Source organism: Cucurbita maxima, unplaced genomic scaffold (genome assembly GCF_002738345.1).
Source record: "Cucurbita maxima cultivar Rimu unplaced genomic scaffold, Cmax_1.0 Cma_Scf00014, whole genome shotgun sequence".
Classification (NCBI taxonomy): domain Eukaryota; kingdom Viridiplantae; phylum Streptophyta; class Magnoliopsida; order Cucurbitales; family Cucurbitaceae; genus Cucurbita; species Cucurbita maxima.
In genome coordinates this window covers 3,842,495-3,862,143 of record NW_019272030.1, presented here as the reverse complement: position 1 = coordinate 3,862,143, position 19,649 = coordinate 3,842,495, and the positions used below count along the sequence as shown (strand labels likewise).

General features: G+C 36.5%; 2 protein-coding genes across 3 annotated transcripts in view; both read left to right on the top strand.

Annotated features, from left to right (window-relative positions):
• Positions 1-3,985, top strand: part of LOC111489586 (NAP1-related protein 2-like) — a 6,035-nt gene extending 2,050 nt beyond the window's left edge. Inside the window, exons 2-10 of the mRNA XM_023137894.1 lie at positions 814-936; positions 1,038-1,088; positions 1,244-1,315; positions 1,432-1,545; positions 1,623-1,684; positions 2,802-2,859; positions 3,090-3,146; positions 3,361-3,408; positions 3,740-3,985. Of these exons, the coding sequence (XP_022993662.1) occupies positions 814-936; positions 1,038-1,088; positions 1,244-1,315; positions 1,432-1,545; positions 1,623-1,684; positions 2,802-2,859; positions 3,090-3,146; positions 3,361-3,408; positions 3,740-3,778 (624 nt within the window). The 3' untranslated portion in view covers positions 3,779-3,985. The remainder of the gene's footprint in view (positions 1-813; positions 937-1,037; positions 1,089-1,243; positions 1,316-1,431; positions 1,546-1,622; positions 1,685-2,801; positions 2,860-3,089; positions 3,147-3,360; positions 3,409-3,739) is intronic.
• Positions 3,986-8,033: 4,048 nt separating this feature from the next.
• On the top strand, positions 8,034-14,317 carry LOC111489510 (ABC transporter B family member 19). Of its 2 annotated transcripts, XM_023137764.1 has the most exons (11): positions 8,034-8,261; positions 8,319-8,607; positions 8,694-8,748; positions 8,834-9,009; positions 9,237-9,437; positions 9,608-9,867; positions 9,958-10,274; positions 10,361-10,584; positions 10,663-11,482; positions 11,573-11,814; positions 12,855-14,317. In XM_023137764.1, exons 2-11 carry the CDS (start codon positions 8,359-8,361, stop codon positions 14,061-14,063), a joined length of 3,753 nt encoding a protein of 1,250 aa, XP_022993532.1. In that variant the 5' UTR covers positions 8,034-8,261; positions 8,319-8,358; the 3' UTR covers positions 14,064-14,317. The 2 variants fall into 2 exon arrangements, with proteins under 2 accessions (XP_022993532.1, XP_022993531.1); XM_023137763.1 differs by having other exon boundaries at positions 8,034-8,607.
• Positions 14,318-19,649: the final 5,332 nt, after the last annotated feature.

The window sequence follows — 19,649 nt, the reverse complement described above, 5'->3', positions numbered from 1 at the left end:
AAAAAAAAAAAAAAAAAAAAAAAAAAAAAAAAAAAAAAAAAAAAAAAAAAAAAAAAAAAAAAAAAAAAAAAAAAAAGAAAAGAAAAGAAAAATATCTTGGATGGAAAAATTCCATTCAACTTGGCCGCTACTGAAATGAATCTTGATATTCTATATTAACTGTCACATCTTTATTTTTTAAGTTGTATAATGTTTGCAATATCCAGTTGCAGGTTTCACCTACCCCATCATTTTTCTTGTCGATGTTTTTTTTTCTTCTTTCTTTCATTTACCTTACTGAAGTGTTGCTTCATATCAAAACATTACATATATGTCCAACTCTAAGTATGGTTTAACAAAAAACATTTAATTTGGATACTTTTCTTTCTCCTTCAATTTTTTTGTTCTTTGCCTGCTTTCATCTTTTGCGAAATAATCAGGTTGTTTAGTGTGCATCCTTTTTTATTTCACTTATTAGGTAATAATATAGCTACAATTTTCTTTTTTCCGTTCTTTTATCTTTTAGGTAGAATATTTCCATGTGGGTTTATAACTATTAATGATCGATATGATTCCCAACTTGGATAGAAGTTCTTTCCAATTCAAGATTATAAGCGGTCCAGTGTTGGATCAAAGGATATGATTTCTTGTTCTCCTTCTAGGTGGATAAAAAAGAGTATAAATCTCGAACCTGATAGGCAATATGTACAAGACATTCACCATGGTTATGTTCTGCCAATGCCTGATGTATATGGCAATAATGCAATTTCTTATATATCATTCAATATTTAATAGATAGACTTGTACTTAGCCTTGAACCTTTGGATCCAACAGGTTAATGAAGAAGCAGGTGACAAAGTTTTGGAAGTTGAACAGAAATATAATGAGATAAGGCGGCCTGTTTATGTGAAACGGAATGAGATTATCAAAACTATTCCGGACTTCTGGTTAACTGCCGTTAGTGCTCTGTTTATTTATTGACATTTTACATATTATGTTTGTAAAGTGTACTTTTCTTTCCCCCTTTGATTCACATGTCCAATGCTTGATTTATGCAGTTCTTGAGTCATCCTGCACTTTGTGATCTTTTGTCCGAAGAAGATCAGAAGGTTAGTTGCGTTAATCTAAAAATGGATATTTCAGCAAGTTTCTTATACTTCAGTTTATTTTGAAGTCCTAATTCAATGAGACTTTTGATTCTGTATTAATCAACTGCAAACAAGTATATACTCTCTTAATTGTTGGTCTCTTATTCTTGGCGCAGATCTTTAGGCATTTATATTCTCTTGAAGTGGAGGATCAGAAGGATGTAAAGATGGGGTATTCCATCATATTTGTAAGTTTCAGCTAACCTGTTTGACTTATACTGTGTCCGTCCATTTGCATCATTCATATCTTCCCTCAATTGCAGAATGTGATAATGGTCTGTCACTAAACTGCTGAAAATTACAGAATTTCAACGAGAATCCTTATTTTGAAGATAGAAAGCTAGAGAAGACATATACGTTCTTTGAAGATGGAGCAATCAAAATTACTGGAACAACAATCCTGTGGAAGGATGGCTTGGTAACAGTTATTTCTATCTAAATAATAATTTATGTGGTTAGTTAATTCAGTTTAATGAGTAATGATAATTTTTGAAGGGTGCATCAAATGGAGTTAACAGTGAGAAGAAAGGGAAGAAGCGACCCTTGGCCGAAGACAGGTGCTTCCTTACCCCTTATTTGATTCCATCCATCTTAAACAAAGTCATAGAACCTCAAAGTTTGACAATGACCTTGGTTTCTCGAGTGAAAGCGTGCTTGAAATTATTGCAGTCTTAAAGCTCAAAATCTTTCGAACTTTTTTCTTATTTTAAGAAGTTCATAATGAGTTAATTAATGGATGAAAACTTTCCTTGATTGAAATTGATTTAACGTTTAACACTGATGTAAAATGAGCTAGCCCATCTATTAATGCTTTTCCTTCCTAGATGGCGTGGGAAAGATTTTCTTTTACGGTTAATAAGCCACAGTTACGATTATGTTAAAAAAGTAATCTCTCCCACTCAACCGCAGGGCTAAGCAGAAAGATGAGAAAAGGGTGGTGTGCCATTTATTTGTTTTATATGTTTTTTATTTAATATTTGCCTAGAAATTTCTAGAGTTGGTTCATTCTATATCTATATTATTTAATTATCTATCTTTCATCAATTCTATGTTAGAAGGGTTTTTATTGGGCTTCGTCTCTTTTGTAATTTCATACCATCTAATACTATCTATGATAAGGGAACCCGAAGAGAGCCACCGACTCCAACAATTGTCTATGTACGATTCATACTAGATTTGAATAGTTGTCCATCCTACCTTCTCTACATTCTTGACATCCCATCTTTGTCTCAGTAGATTCTTCCAATGACATGTTTCGGCCTTCTCTCCCATTACTTGTCAAAAGTGAGCCAAAAATCCGGTGCAATGCTTCAAAAGAAAATTATTTAAAGCCATAATAAATGAGTAGTTTTCTGTCAACTGTAGGGTAGAATATATCATTTAAAAATTTCTGAATCCGTGTATTCAACATAAAGTTTAATTAGCATATTAAAAGGTATTTAAGGAAGAAACTTCTGATTTTCCATTACGTGCCGATGTGATGTGTTACCATTATGCTATTACCCTATTACAATGACTTCTGCTTTCATATTCTCAATGATTTTTCTTTGTCAAATAGAAAAGTTAAGTTAGTAATACCTTTCTCCTCTTTTCTCTACCACATATGGTTTCTTGTTTTGATATAAATTCAGCATATTTACTCCCTATATTGCTCATCAATTTTGATGTATGCAGCTTCTTCAGTTGGTTTGGTGAAACCGAACAAAAAGATATCATGGAGCTTCATGATGAAGTAAGTTTGAACATTTTTCTGCCCTGTAATTATTATATAAATGCCCAGCATGTCCTCTTGTTAAGTGTTAAGTAGTACACTTCCCTTTCTAGTCATTTGAATTGCTGCTCCCGTTTGATAATACAGTTGTGCCAAAGCTAGATGTAATAACTCGTTTAAGTTTCTCTTCTTGTAAGAACTCAATGCTTTGGGTTGTACTTACGTGCTTGGTTTCTTGACTTAAAATGCAGGTAGCTGAGATAATTAAAGAGGACCTGTGGCCCAATCCTTTGAAATATTTCAACAACGTAATCTCCATCTCCTTTGTTATCACTTTACCTATTCTTTGAGACCCCCCCCCCCCTTTTTGTTTCAATTGTTCTGCTTGGGGAGATACCCCCTCCCCCATCAAGCTCAGTTGCCGCGGTTGTTCTTTATTTTTTATTTCCTTCCCCCACTTCGGAGTCTGGAATGCCAATCCTTCAAGCAAGAAAAATGAGGGTTCTTCTGATTTCTTTTCAGGATATTGATGAAGATGAAGAGGAGTCTGATGGAGAAGATGAGGAGGAGGTAAACAAGATTAAATTTTACTTTCACCGTTGCACTCAAATATATGGATGATATTTTGGGTTCTGCCTTCTGCTTTCTTCCTATTCTTGAATCACCCGGCATACATCTTTTAGACAATCATTCCCGAGCCTTCATCCAGTTAACTAAAACCTTATTCATTCTCACATAATTGATTATAAGATTCATATATACATGCATCTAAGTTTTTGAAATATTGTACATGGTCCAAGTCTAGTGTTCTGCAACTGGATTGTTACTTTAACTGCCCCGTACATGTAGCCAAGCTAAAAATTCAAGAGTAATCATCGAACTTTGGATGATTAATGTGTAGGAAAACGGAGACGAAGACGATGATGATGGCGAAGAGTGAACCGTAAAGGACAACCCTTGTTAGACACACCCCTTTAGGTACCCTCCTTTTTTCCCCCTTATTCCTGTTAGACACACCCCCTAGGCACCCTCCTTTTTTCCCCATTGTTCCTGTTAACCTAGGATATCAATTTTTCCAATCTGGGATACTTGTTAATGCATGGTTGTCATATTTATACATCAATGTGCTATTTTACCTTCTAGGCTATTTTGGCCTCCCCGTATCATTTAATATGCAGCCCCATCATTTTTATGAGTTGGCCTAGTGGTCAATAAGTACCAAATGGGCTTAGAGATCAGAGAGAAGGGGTTCTTACTTCTAGTGGCCACCGACCTAAGAGAATGATACGCTGTAATTGGTTGCACATTTTTTTATGTAGATTTTATTTTTTCTTGATGACTTCTTAAAATAATAATTGGGGCATATAAATAATATTATATGCCCCAACTAAGCCCATCATTTAGTGGGGTAATTTATTATTTTTTTTTGTTAATAGTTTTTTTTTAAAATTCGAAGAAGATTCAAACCTCTATCCCTCTAAATTCTTCTAAATTCTCTAAGTTAGGTCACAATCTTTATTAAACACTCATTTATCATGCATAATTTGGGATTAGTTACCAACACATTATAATGGTACTAAAAAAAATCAACCTACTTTAATTTTTTTATTTTTTTTAATCTTTGAAACTGAGTACGAACAAGTTAAATCATATTTATATTAATTTCTATAGTACAGTCTTTACCAACATTGCTTTCAAAATGGTTGCGACAGAATTGAAACATCAACCAAACAACCTTGTAAATNAAAAAAAAAAAAAAAAAAAAAAACGAAAAACTTATATGGAGCATAAAAGTATTGGGCCCACAGTCCATTGAGAAATGATCCACATGCATTGTTTGATGGGACAAGAGTCCCAAGAAAATCTCTAATAATTTTGGTCTGCAAATGACATATGGGCCTCATCTTTCCCACAACTTTGGGCCCTTATGTTTGTTCTTAAACCTGCCCTAACCATCAATAGAAGAAAGCCTACGTATTTGCATTTATTTTCATTCCCCACATTTTTCAAACATTTATAAGACTCCCATTTATATATTAATAATAATAATAATAAAAAAAGATGATTAAAAAGGGGTTTGAACATGGGCTGTAAATTTACGATGATAATATGGCCGCAAAGCTGAGCATATTTTAGTACCAAAAGGTGATTAAAGCACAAAAGGGAAAAGAAAAAATAATTATTTAATTTGATAACATTACTGTTTACCAAGGGAGCATAATTAGGATTAGTAGGACATGTTTTTTTTTCTCTCTTTTTTTTACTTGATTAGTTTATGTGTTTTTTTTTTTTTTTTTTGCTTTATCCATGATTTTCAGGAAACTTTTATGTCATATATTAAACACTACTTAATGATATTCAAGTTCTTATGAGCTCAAATGGGGATGCCTAATCATTTTTAGGAGTTTCCTGGTTTTCATAGCAATCTAATCATCATATATTAGTTGGACGAACGATCGTACATTTAGTAATGATCGAGTTGTGTTACCACTATCAAACTATCATATTATTATAATTATGATATAATATTGTAACGTCTTACCTGCATTGAACTAAAATTTAGAATCCATACATAAGTTGTAAAAGTAAAGACTATTTCCATAAACTAACACGGGTCTTTTTAGCATGCAATTGAGAGGTCATTTAACTATCTATATCATATCCAAATAAATAAAGGAGAAAAAAAAAAGTAATTTACAAAGATTGTGGTCCAAGCCAGAATCAGGTTTTGAGATTCTGGTCATTCAGCATCTTGCTAACTCCCTCCAATTTTACAGCTATTGGCACCCACATGTGGCATCATCATCATCATGTGGCTCACTTCTTTCATCATTATCACAATTGCTAGGAAGTCTTCAATTTTATACTTCATATACAACAACATTACTTCAACAATACTAAGGGATAGCACGAGTATACAATATCGACTCTCGTAGACTCCACGAGACTCGAGTTATTTTTCTCGATGAAGTAAGTAGTTAATTTTAAGGTTTGACTTGAGCTTGAAAGGTACATGAAGTTTAGCATCTGGGATGGATGATGGATGGAAGCAAGGATTATAATCCAAAATGGAAGGGGCAGAGCACATGGAATGGGGAGAAAGCGATGAAGAATTGTTTAAATTACTTAACCAAAACAGATGTTTATGTCTCCAAAAGTGAATACAAAGCTGTCTAATCCATCCTCTTCTCATTTTAAATCCATCCAAAAGCATTTGGGTTTTTGTGAGTTCTAAAATAACTTCAATCTCCCAACTCTTCAAACAACTTTAGACGCCTTACCAACTACACTTGGGGTCTTCTTATGCTCTTTCAACTCACCTTTTCCAAACACAAACCCTTTTCTTAATCGTTTAAATTAATTATGAACACTTGGGGGAATAATTATAAAAATCCTAATGAGTTGTGATTTCCAACCACAAAAACTCTTCAAATTTTAGTTTTAATTATGTGTATACCATGGAAATTCGCATGCTCAAATCATTTCCTTTTTCTTTTTCTCGTTGCCATTTACCAATTTGCCTTTTGTAAGCTTCCATCATTCTTGTTTTAACGTCTAATACGTGGAATCCCACATCAGTTGAAGAGGAAAACGAAACATTCATTTCAAAAGTCTAGAAACTTCTATCTAGTAGACGCGTTTTAAAAAGCTTTGATGAGAAACTCATAAGAGAAAACCCATAGAATCTAATATCTATCTGTGATGAGCTTAGACTGCAAGAATAAATAATTGAAGATGAATATGAAATGACATAGGTTTTGCAATTATTAAGACAACAATTCCAATCAAATGTCATTTTTGTAATACAAAGTTTTTTTTTTTGACTTTATTTAGTATAGTCTATTGTTTCATAGACATTCTACATAATTCATATTAGATTTAGATTCAATTGGGCCTAGCGGCCCAACTATATGTATAATTGGGCTCTATAAAGGTAGGCCCAAGAGGTAAAAGGGGATCATGAATTTGTATATACTTTTTGAGTTACATTACTCTACATTTATTTCTTTATACCTTTAAATAACAACAACAAAAAATAAAGTGATTTAAATCAATTCCAACTGTGACTCTATTTAAATCAACCCGCACACTATATTTGTATGTAATTATATCAAACTTTCTTTCTCACACATATCTGTATTTATTTAATAGCATGTGGAGTGGACATTTTTATGTTATATTCTATTTATTAATATAATTATCTTTTATTTATTTATATATATATATATATATATATATATCTATTCTCTGCAACACTGAGCAGCTTCCATTCAAAGCTCGGTCCTTTACTGACCGTAGACCCCATTCGCACTGTCCAAAAACAAAAACCAAAAAATAAAATTAGTTTTCTAAATTTTAAAATTACCCCACAGTTAATTTTCCCCTAATTATTTTAAAATAAAACTTTATGTTAAAAAAAATGTAAATAAAATTATAATTTTATGTATGTTAGATGATGAAAGTTTCATCTTAACTAATGTAGAGAATGATTATGAATTTATAATTAAAGAATATTATCTCTACGGTACGAAGCATGATGAAAACAAATAAAAAAAAGAGAATTTTTAGGTTAAAAAGCAGCAACAAAAGAAAATCGTTTAAAAAAAAAAAAAAGTGTGGTTAAAAAGTCAAGAGATCAATGATTTGGGTACGAGAAAGGGAAAAAAGAAGCATGTTTGCGGTTGGTTGTGTAATAGTCTCAAAGAATGAGGGCTTGAATGCAATTTAAGGTAGTGTAGGTAAGCTCACGTCACTGTCGTGTACTGTTAATCTCCATTCACAACCATTCACAAACTGCCACCTGGAAAAACCTTTCATTCTTATTATTTCACTTTCTGTCTCCGGACTCCGAAATTAACTAAAGTGAAAATAATAATAATAATAATAATAATAAACTTTTTAAATTTTATTTTTCCTTTGGGATGCTTAGAATGTAATAAAAAAAAATAAAAAAAAACTAGAAATATTATATCTATTTATGTAACAGCTAAGCCCCATCATAAATTATAGGAAAATTTTAAATAAATTGATTTATACCTTTTTTTTTTATTATTATTATTAAGTGGAAATTGGTGGGTTTTAAGTGGCATCTAAAATAATTGTTGAAGAATAGGGGGATTAAATTGCAAAATTTGAGAATAAATATGTAGTTAAAGGAATCACTTTTAAAAATGTCCCAATCTCTCTCTCTCTCTATAAGAATAAGAAAGAATCCATTCTCCCCACGCAGCTGTTCCTTCAAATCTCGTCCTCTCCACCTTTGACCACTGCTTTCTCTCTCTGTGTGTTGTTTCCTTTTTGCTCCGGCGAAACAAGGAAGCTCAGTCTCTACGACGTTGACACTTCCTTCAACCACTAAAAGGCTTTCCTTCTCATCTCTCTCTTCAATGCCGAAAATTCCTTTCTCCTTCTTCTTCCTCTTCTCATTGCCAATGGCTTCTTTTTAACCCATTCATCCATCGCACCCCCTTTTCTCTTCTTCCTCTTCTTCTTCTCCGGTGGGCTTTTTCTTAGCCTCCAATGGCGGAACCAGTTGCAGAGCCCAAGGCATTACCCGAACCTGAAAAGAAAAAGGAACACACCCTTCCTTTCTTCCAACTCTTCTCTTTTGCAGACAAATACGACTGCTTTCTTATGATCCTCGGCACTTTCGGCGCCATTGTCCACGGCTCTTCCATGCCCGTTTTCTTCCTCCTCTTCGGCCAAATGGTTAATGGCTTCGGCAAAAACCAATCCGATTTTCACAAAATGACAGCCGAAGTCTCTAAGGTACATATATATTTACCCAATTTCTCTCTTCTACCATTCTCATCTTCTTTAGATCTCAGATCCGACTGTTTTCCTCTGTTTTGCAGTATGCTCTGTATTTTGTCTACTTGGGTCTCATTGTCTGTGTCTCATCCTACGCCGGTAAGTAAGCTAACCCCTTCGTTTTATCTTTGTTTCTGAATCCAACAACCCAAAATTGATAGTATTTGTTGATACTTTTGTACAGAGATCGCATGTTGGATGTACACAGGGGAGAGGCAAGTGAGCACGTTGAGAAAGAAGTATTTAGAGGCTGTTTTGAAACAGGACGTTGGATTCTTCGACACTGATGCCAGAACAGGGGATGTTGTTTTCAGCGTCTCAACAGACACTCTTCTTGTTCAAGATGCTATCAGTGAGAAGGTAACTTTTTATTCCTTTTCTTTCCAAATGTGAGAAAAATCTAATAGTAGGCAGTTACTTCACTCTGCAAAATCCCCATCTGGGTAGTTGCTATATCATCAATTAAAGCAATATGCGCACGTTAGCAAGATGGGGTTTTACGGCCATTAACACAGTGAATCTAAACCATGAATCAGATCTTTCCTCGCCTTCTTCTTCTTTTATGAATTGGGTTTGATTTTGTTTAGGTGGGGAACTTCATTCACTATCTCTCGACGTTCTTGGCTGGTTTGGTGGTGGGTTTTGTGTCAGCATGGCGACTAGCACTTCTGAGTATAGCAGTAATTCCAGGAATCGCTTTTGCTGGTGGTTTATATGCTTATACTCTTACTGGACTCACTTCCAAGAGTCGGGAATCCTATGCCAATGCTGGCATAATTGCCGAACAGGTCAATTTCTCTTTCTCTGCTCTGTTTGTGCCCTGTTTTGTGCTCTGTTTTATGCTCCAGAAAAGGCTATACTTTCTTAGCAAACATGTCATCATGATGTTTGTTATTACTTTTCATTGTAAACTTCCAAGAACATAACATGATATTTTTCATAAACGTGTTCGTAACAGGCGATTGCTCAAGTTCGAACTGTTTACTCTTATGTTGGGGAAAGCAAAGCCCTGAATTCCTATTCAGATGCGATTCATAACACGTTGAAAATTGGATATAAGGCTGGAATGGCCAAGGGGTTGGGCTTAGGTTGTACCTATGGCATTGCTTGTATGTCTTGGGCACTCGTCTTCTGGTATGCTGGAGTCTTCATCCGAAACGGCCAGAGCGACGGCGGCAAAGCCTTCACTGCTATATTCTCCGCCATCGTTGGTGGCATGTAAGGCTATCAAAATTAAGAACACTGATTTAACTATATATCAAGATCGAAGTTTTTGTCTTTTTTAATGTTTTTTGTGTAATACTATAGGAGTTTGGGGCAGTCATTCTCCAATTTGGGCGCATTCAGTAAAGGAAAATCAGCAGGGTATAAATTGATGGAGATTATCAAACAGAGGCCTTCGATCATTCAAGACCCATTTGATGGGAAGTGTTTGGGTGAAATTAAAGGCAATATTGAGTTCAAAGATGTCACCTTTAGCTACCCATCCAGACCGGACGTGATGATCTTCAGGGATTTCTCCATTTTCTTCCCTGCCGGGAAGACTGTTGCCGTCGTCGGTGGCAGCGGTTCTGGGAAAAGCACCGTCGTCTCTCTCATTGAAAGATTCTACGATCCCAATCAAGGTTTTTTACGACCATTGCATATAACTAATACACTACATGGCTAGCTTGTGAATTATCCTGATTTCCTCTGTTTTCGCTAAAAACAGGGCATGTTCTGTTGGACAATGTGGACATTAAGACGCTGCAATTGAAATGGCTACGTGATCAAATCGGTTTAGTGAATCAGGAACCGGCACTGTTTGCAACCACCATATACGAAAACATTCTCTACGGAAAATCCGCTGCCACGACGGCGGAGGTGGAAGCCGCCGCGGCTGCAGCCAACGCTCATAGCTTCATCACATTGCTCCCCAATGGCTACGACACCCAAGTTAGTACAATCCCTTAATGGGATTCAATTTCAATACAAGTTTGTTCTTAACATAACAACTCTTGAATCAATACCCAGGTCGGCGAAAGAGGATTACAACTCTCCGGCGGCCAAAAACAGAGGATTGCCATAGCCAGAGCAATGTTGAAGAACCCCAAAATCCTTCTCCTCGATGAAGCCACCAGCGCCCTCGATGCAGGCTCTGAAAGCATTGTTCAAGAAGCTTTAGACCGTTTAATGGTCGGAAGAACAACGGTTGTAGTCGCACATCGATTATCAACCATAAGAAATGTGGACTCAATTGCAGTGATACAACAGGGGCAGGTCGTCGAAACAGGAACCCACGAAGAACTAATCGCCAAATCCGGTGCTTATTCCTCGTTAATTCGATTCCAAGAAATGGTTCGAAACAGAGAATTCTCAAACCCATCGACCCGTCGAACACGATCGTCACGGCTGAGCCATTCGTTATCGACAAAATCATTAAGCCTCCGCTCCGGCAGCCTCAGGAATTTGAGCTATTCGTATAGCACCGGCGCCGACGGGAGAATCGAAATGGTCTCAAACGCCGAAACTGACCGGAAAAATCCAGCCCCAGATGGCTATTTCATTCGTCTTCTTAAACTCAACGGCCCCGAATGGCCGTATTTGATAATGGGCGCTGTTGGGTCTATTCTCTCTGGTTTCATCAGTCCAACATTTGCCATTGTGATGAGTAACATGATCGAGGTCTTCTATTACAAAAACTCATCCGCCATGGAAAGGAAAATCAAGGAATTCGTATTCATCTACATTGGAATTGGGGTTTACGCAGTGGTGGCATATCTAATTCAGCATTATTTCTTTACAATCATGGGTGAAAATCTCACTACCAGAGTCAGAAGAATGATGCTCGCAGGTAATAATTAAGCAATAATAGTCTTCAAACTTTACAAGTTTTTATAAAAACCACTTCAAAAAAATAAGAAATCCTCTGTTTTTTATACAGCGATATTGAGGGAAGAAGTGGGATGGTTCGATGAGGAAGAACACAACTCGAGTTTAGTAGCAGCAAGACTGGCCACTGATGCAGCTGATGTAAAATCCGCCATTGCTGAAAGAATATCAGTGATTCTGCAAAACATGACTTCACTCTTCACTTCGTTCATAGTTGCATTCATTGTTGAATGGAGAGTTTCTCTGCTAATCCTTGCAGCCTTCCCTCTGCTGGTTCTTGCCAACATGGCTCAGGTAAAAAAAGACATTTTTACTCCATTAATTTTTACATTTTTACTTCAAATGCATATTAAAAATAACCCACATTAAAAAATGGGTCAGATTCTCTGGACTTTGCTTTTTACAGCCCTTGGAATATAACTTCACTGCATTCCAAGTCCTCTTCTCTGTTACGCGACAAAGAACCTGAAATATTTAACTCCTACCATCTCTGTGCTCTGCACGTGGTTCATCCCAGTGCCTCCCTGCAGCCCTGCTCTGCACTAACTTCTGAAAAAATTGCAGTGTTAAACATTAAAGAAATAACTCCGAAAGTTCATTGCTTTTTTAAAAAATTGACAAAGACAAACAAGCGAGGAAACCTCTTCGAAATTCCAACAAGATTCAAAATTTGCTCACCCAAGTTGAAAGGCTACTGGGTTTTGTTTTCTTTTGCTTCGAGCCCAATGCCTAACTTTTTCTTGGTTCCTCTGTTTTTTAATACTTTTTTTCTTTGATTAGCGTTACTACAATACACCGATTCTTCTGCATCTTAACAGTATTTATATCACTTCTTTGTTTCTGATTCAAGGCTTCAAGTTTTGGCCATCTCTCTGTTCCTTGAAATCCGAGCTCTCCCTGTTTTCTCTGTTTTTTGGCAGATACCCCATGTGAAAAACTGCACCCAAATTCTCACTCCCCGTGATCTTCATTTATACATTGCAAAGCTATTAAACTGATCTCTTCACATTTTTCCATAAAAGAGAGAGAAAAAAAGGGTTTAGGATAGTATTTTTGGTGCAGAGTTCTGCAACTGACATCTTCATTATACATTGTCGTCTTTTGGTAATTTCTCTTGAAGCGATTCAATTCAACGGGGAGGGGGTTCCAAAAAATGGGGTTCGTTTTCAAACTTTAGTACTGACCTCTGACCATTTGTCTTGTGTTGAACAGTACTCTAAATTTGCGCATGCTCCTAATACAGTAATCTATAAATGTTCTAAATTGATCTTTGATAACAGAGCTTGATTAGAATTAGGCTAAAGTTAATTTGAAGTTTGCTATTGATTTTTCAGCAACTTTCTTTGAAAGGATTTGCTGGGGATACTGCAAAGGCCCACGCAAAGACAAGTATGATTGCAGGGGAAGGTGTGAGCAATATCAGAACAGTGGCTGCCTTCAATGCTCAAGACAAGATCCTTTCTCTGTTTCGCAATGAGCTTCGTGTCCCACAGAAACAGAGCCTCCGCCGGAGCCAAACGGCGGGTGTTCTTTTCGGCATCTCGCAGCTCGCTCTGTATGCCTCTGAAGCTCTGGTTTTATGGTATGGTGTTCATTTGGTCAGCAATGGCGGATCGACATTCTCCAAAGTGATTAAAGTCTTTGTTGTCTTGGTTGTTACTGCCAATTCTGTGGCGGAGACTGTTAGTCTTGCTCCTGAGATCATTAGGGGGGGTGAATCAATTGGTTCTGTTTTCTCGATTCTCGGTCGCCCGACAATGATCGACCCTGATGATCCTGAGGCGGAGGTTGTTGAGACGCTTCGTGGGGAAATTGAGCTTCGACATGTCGATTTCGCGTACCCGTCTCGACCTGATGTCATGGTGTTCAAGGATTTTAATCTTAGGATCAGGGCTGGTAAGAGCCAGGCATTGGTTGGAGCAAGTGGATCAGGGAAGAGCTCTGTGATTGCGTTGATTGAGAGATTCTACGATCCGATCGCCGGGAAAGTTATGATCGACGGGAAGGACATTCGACGTCTGAACTTGCAATCGTTGAGGCTAAAAATTGGGTTGGTACAGCAAGAGCCAGCCCTGTTTGCAGCCAGCATTTTTGACAACATTGCATATGGAAAAGATGGAGCAACAGAGGCAGAAGTAATAGAGGCAGCAAGAGCAGCCAATGTGCATGGCTTTGTAAGTGGACTGCCTGATGGCTACAAGACACCAGTGGGGGAAAGGGGCGTTCAGCTATCTGGTGGCCAAAAACAACGCATTGCTATTGCCAGGGCAGTTCTCAAGGACCCCACAATCCTCCTCCTCGACGAGGCCACCAGTGCCCTTGACGCTGAGTCCGAGTGTGTGCTGCAAGAGGCTCTCGAAAGGCTCATGAGAGGTCGAACCACAGTAGTCGTGGCACATCGCCTGTCAACAATCAGGGGCGTCGACAGCATCGGCGTGGTCCAAGATGGACGCATTGTTGAGCAAGGCAGCCATAGCGAGCTGCTAAGCCGACCCGAGGGAGCTTACTCAAGGCTGTTGCAGCTGCAACACCAACACATATGATGAAATGGGGAGACTCAAAATTTTCTAATGGAGCAACATGGGGTTGTTGGTTGTTAAACCAAATTTGGGGTCCCATTTTAGATAATGTTTTATTTATTTTTCCCTTTCTCCTTTTCATCCTTCCTTTTCCTTTTCTTTTTCTAGTTGTAGATATCAATCCATATCATGTTGACTGCTCCATTTCCAATGGGAAAAGGCAAGTATCTTATTATTATTGCAAATTATGGTGCATTGCATGAGCCCCTTTATCCTAATGGTGTCTGTCTGGTTCTACCATGCTATCTGTTATCTCCGATTTGCCTTTTTACAACTTGTCATAAATCAACCCAAATGAATAACGTCGGTTGGGGAGTGGAACGAACCATTTCTTATAAGGGTGTAAAAACTTCTCTGTATCTTAAGAGGAAGCTCAAAAGAACAATATTTGTTAGCAGTAGACTGAGCTGTTACGACAAAGAGACACATCTTAAAGCGATGGGGTGAATGATTGCAAAAACCGAGTGATGGGTATTATATTAGACTTAAAGGTGAAGAATGTGTTGGAAGGACCCATCAGCAGCAGTTGACATCATCATCAAGATTCAAGTGCACCAAAAAGCTAAAAAAAAGAAGGGCAGTGGGTGTGCAGGGCATGCCTTAGAACCACTTTTTGGTACTTAAATTAGATTGCCTTTATTTATTTTTAAAGGTAAAAAGCTCAGAATTGAATCAAACTTATCACTTCAACACAAATGTGTCCCACATTCATTTATATACTGATAAACAATGTCCCACAACACACTCAAATCTCTATCAAACTCTTATGATTCATTATAATCTTTGTTTCAATGTCACTTCTCTTCCACAATTAAAATCCTTCTCGTCTATTTATTCTTGTTTTTGATTATGTTGTGCTTTTTAATTATTAGTACGCAATTTAATACCTCATTTATTTTTTAATTGAATTTCGGTTTTTTAGTTCAATAATCGTCACAAAATATTGAAAAATTGAACTTAATCGGTTTTTTAGTTTAATACCATGTGCAATATGTCAAAAGGTTGTTCTGTCACACCAAGAAATTCATCCAAGAAGATGATTAGTTGAAATGAGGAGAATGACACAATTGTAATACGAATAGAGTAGGTTGTGACCCTTATGTGCATTCAAGGTAGACAAGACCGAGTAGAACAGTGCATCATCTAACACACCAAGAAGAATGTGTATGAAAACTATGCCAAGACATAATCAAGATTAGAGACAACGAGTCGTCTTGAGCATCAAAAACAGGTTCGACGAAGAGGTTCCCCTCTTCGAGGAGGAAAGTGCATCATCCAACACACCAAGAAGAATGTGTATGAAAGCTATGCTAAGGCATAATCAAAATTAGAGACCACGAGTCATCATGAGCTTCAAAGGTAGGCTCGAAGAGGCCCGAATAGGGTCCTAAGCCATGGTTTCCGAGGACAGTGCCGGACGACTCGGATGTGGTGAATTGTGCCCCAACAGTCAAGTTCACCTCTTATTTTTACTCAATAGCAAAGATCACTATTGTTAAATTGCAGAGTCGTACTGGAAGCCCACCTAAAATCCATAATAAACGAAAAAAAATGCCCCTTCCACAATGGCTACAATCAATTACCTGAGGGAGGAACACCACGAAGCGCCATGGCACGGTATAAACCTAAGACAGATGCTAAAGTTTGGAGCGCCATGGCGCTACCCCTTTTTGAATTTGACTTCATTTTGAGCTTACAAATCGCACACCCAAAGCTTCTGCCATAGTTAACGTAGATAAATGGTTAAGAATGATGCTCGAATCTTTGTCACTTTTCTTCTGTCTTCCTTTTCTTCAACTCTGAAATCATGTTAAGAATGTTGCTCTAATACCATGTTTTTTTGGATTTTCAATCCCACTTCTGTTTCTCATTTCTTATATAATATCAAAACTAGAATGTCAACTCTCTTTCAGATCTCTAAAGGTTCATTTTTTACATTAAAATGTAGAAAAAGATTGAAACTTTAAGACTACATAATCATCCCTTTAAACCCCTAATCAAAGGGTGTTAGAAAAAGATTGAAAGACATTGTTAAGGATCAGTCGCATCCAAGAAACCCCATCAATCTCTCCTTTTCTCCAACACAAAACAGCAGTAAATGAGGCCGTACAACCTCATCATGACATAAAAACCACACAAACTCTCATACCAAAACCGACAAATTAATCATACAATACAAGTTTCCTTTTTTTTTTTCTTTTCTTTTGTTGTGTTCTTCTCATATATCTCTAATGTTTGAAACAATTTATGGTTTGATTTAGACATGATGATGAAAAACAGTGTTGGTTAGCTTGTTCTTCTCATGATAGACCCATTTCTAATGACTTGTCTATTCAAAATCCAGGGGCTAGCCTGCTCACAAATAAAAGCAGCCTCAAATATATATTATAATGTGTGTGTATATATATATATTGGGCCCAGCCCATATTTTGATCACACCCATATGACCAAAAAGTCAAAAAGTTTGTGTTCGATGAGGTGCTTTCATTGATTTTTGTGTTGGGAATTAAATGGTATGTTTATTGATTACGTATATCATGTGATTGTGAATTAGGTTAATGTGGACTATGACCCATTGGTTAGGGTTTTTAGAAATTTCAGAATTGGTCGATAGAGTTTACTCATTATTTTGTTGATAAGGGTTCGTGGGGTTTGGATCAATCTTCTCAACTTCCATTTCTTTAATGGTTACAGAGAAACAACTCGTTGATGACTTCAAATAGTTACATTAATCAATCTTAAAAAACTATATTAAAGAGTAAAGTTGTGAGGATAGAATTATGAGTCACTGTCCCGTCCTCATTAATGTAATAAGAGAATCTTCAAGAGAAGATTGAGGCTCCTTATGAGAAAAATGCATGTATGATTGCTATTTTGAAACAAAGTCTTAACCGTAAGCCTAAGTTGGTTCAAGTTTCAATTAATTTGAAAGATGAAAGTAAAAAAGGTAGTAACTTTTTAATACCATATGAACGATTAAGGTCGAGGGTAATTAGGTTGTTGAGGGGGTCGAGGCTACATGAAGAATGTTGACAAAAAGCTTAGAACATAAGTTTTTGGGTAAAGTTTAAGCATAAGCACGCCTTAATTTGAGGGCTTGAAAGAACGTGGTAACACTAATGAGGAAGAAGCCTTACCATTCTCAATTATTATTGTTTGGTTTTGGCTTCAACTCCTTTGGCCATCCCATTAATCAAACGTCGGTGATTTGATCATTATTCTTCAAACCCTAAACCCTCTTTTACACTACATTTCCTCCTCCTTTTCAACTCAAAAACAACCAAACATAAAAGATTTCCTCCTTTTTTTTCTTTCTTTTCCTTCTTTGTTTAATCATTTCCCAATAGATCTTCTTTTACTCCTACCCCACTCCTTGAATTGATCGAATTGACCACTTTATACAAACCTTCAAACTAACATAACCACACCCATTTACATTGTATCTCGACATTCTCATATTTGAATGAAATGAGGGTGAGATTCCATATCGGTTGGAGAAGAGAATGGAGTATTTTTTATAAGAGTGCGAAAATCTTTTTCTAACGGTGCATTTTAAATTCATGTGGTTGACAACATTGCTCATGGTGAGCTTAGGCTATTACAGTTAGGTCCCACCCAAAAACACCATGGTCAAAGACAACAACATGGGATTGTTGAAGAAATTGTTGAGAAGATTTGAAAAAATAGGAGAAATGAATATATATATTAAAAACATAAACTAATTTACGGTTATCCATAGTTAAAAGAAATGAGTGGAAATAAATAAAAGAGGTGCATGCTTAGACATCATTAATTTGCATGTCGGAAAGGTTCGTTATATTAATTTCCATAACCAAAAACTAACTAATTTTATGGATTTATTATTATGATTAATCATGCAAAAAGCGTAGGAAAATTAATGCTATTTGGAGATTGATTTGTCGGGGATCATGCCTCTTCCCACTACCAATATTAAAGGGAGGTTGGGATTAGAGTAAAAAAAGGTAAAAGTAATTATGGTTAATTTAAAAACTCAGTAATTAACTCCAAGTTGAACCATAAATTTCCTTCAAACCAAAGGGTACTCATTATTTTTGGATATTCGCATGCATGGCTTACCCACGAGGACCCATTTTCAAGTTAACTAAATAACTATTACTTTTCATTTAGTTTCAATAGGAGATTACTGAACCATGAACATAAACTAGGGTTTACACATTATGAAATAAGTCATCCATTTGGCCCACACAACATGCATGGTTTGCTTGCTTCTCCTTTACTCTCCTTAATTCAAAACCCTATAAGTCTCCAATTGCATCACTCATGTTTGGTCTCGGTTCACAATAAATCTCTTCCATCACGACCCGACCCGATAAAGTCTACGAAAACTCCAACCGAGGAAAACTATTTCAAAAATTGGGTTGGTTCCAGAGATTTTCACACACTTATAAACAATGCTTCGTTTTAACACAATCCACTTTCTATAGGACCCAACGTCCTCACTCTTCAGTACACAATAGGATAGGGTTTTTATGGTTGAGATGTGGAGGGAAAAATGTGGGTGCCCCTTACAAGTGAACAAGTTGCTGGTTGTTGGCAAAATTATAAAAATAGGTTTTAGTCATACCAACAAAGTAATAATAGAGAGATTAGAAGGGGAGGGTGAGAGGCACGTGAGGATGCTTTCCCTTAAAAAAAAAACCGTACCAGAACCTAAGCCCTGCCACGTGGCATGTCGTTTGCTCTTGGGAACTTGCATGTGCCTTTGCCCCTTCACACAATCTTCTGCAAATCTATCTCTGTGTCTCACTCATCAGCAATTCTCTCTCTCTCTCTCTCTCTATGACGTTAATTAAAAAGAAAAATAAAATAAAATAATGGTCATTTATGCATTTAATTAATTTAATTGATAAATTTAATTTAAGAAGGACAAGTCACGTATCAATACAAAAAGTATCCCTATGTTGTTATCTCATTATTTAATTTTCTTTTTCATAAAATATTCTACTTTACTTCCAACTATTTTCCTTCCTCAAATTACACCAAAATAGTTTTAATTTAAGACACTAATACGACACCGTTTCAACGTCCTATGTTAAAAAGCAATTAAGAAACGTTTTTTCTTTTCAAAACCAAAGATGGCTCCTTTTCATCCTTTTCATCCAAGCATTAAGATACCATATTATCGTAGCGCTGCTTACAAAGCCTATAACACTAGTACATTATTTCAACGTTGTCCTTTTGGATCTTGAGCTCTTTTAATTTATTAATTGCACATGTCTTTGTCCAATAACTTAATTTTCTCTCTAAATCTTTTTGAAAAAAAGTCTTTTATATCAAATGATTTCTCGAAGATGTGAAAATTAGATCTTGTTCAGGAACACCATGTGTAACAGCCCAAATCCATTCATCGTTATGTATCGTTGTTAGATTCACGATTTAAACGCGTTTGTTTAAGAGAGGTAAAAAGGGTAAGAAATTGTGTGTGTTGGTTTGTAATTGGAAATCACATGGAGTTGTGGAAGGAGAGATGTACAAGGAAGGCCCACTTTTAACACAAAAAGCAAACAT

Coding starts and splice junctions, on each gene's coding strand:
- LOC111489510 (XM_023137764.1), top strand. CDS start 8,359: ATGGCGGAACCAGTTGCAGAGCCCAAGGCATTACCCGAACCTGAAAAG. Junction 9,438..9,607: donor CTGGCATAATTGCCGAACAG/GTCAATTTCTCT, acceptor TGTTCGTAACAG/GCGATTGCTCAAGTTCGAAC. Junction 11,483..11,572: donor CAGAAGAATGATGCTCGCAG/GTAATAATTAAG, acceptor TTTTTTATACAG/CGATATTGAGGGAAGAAGTG.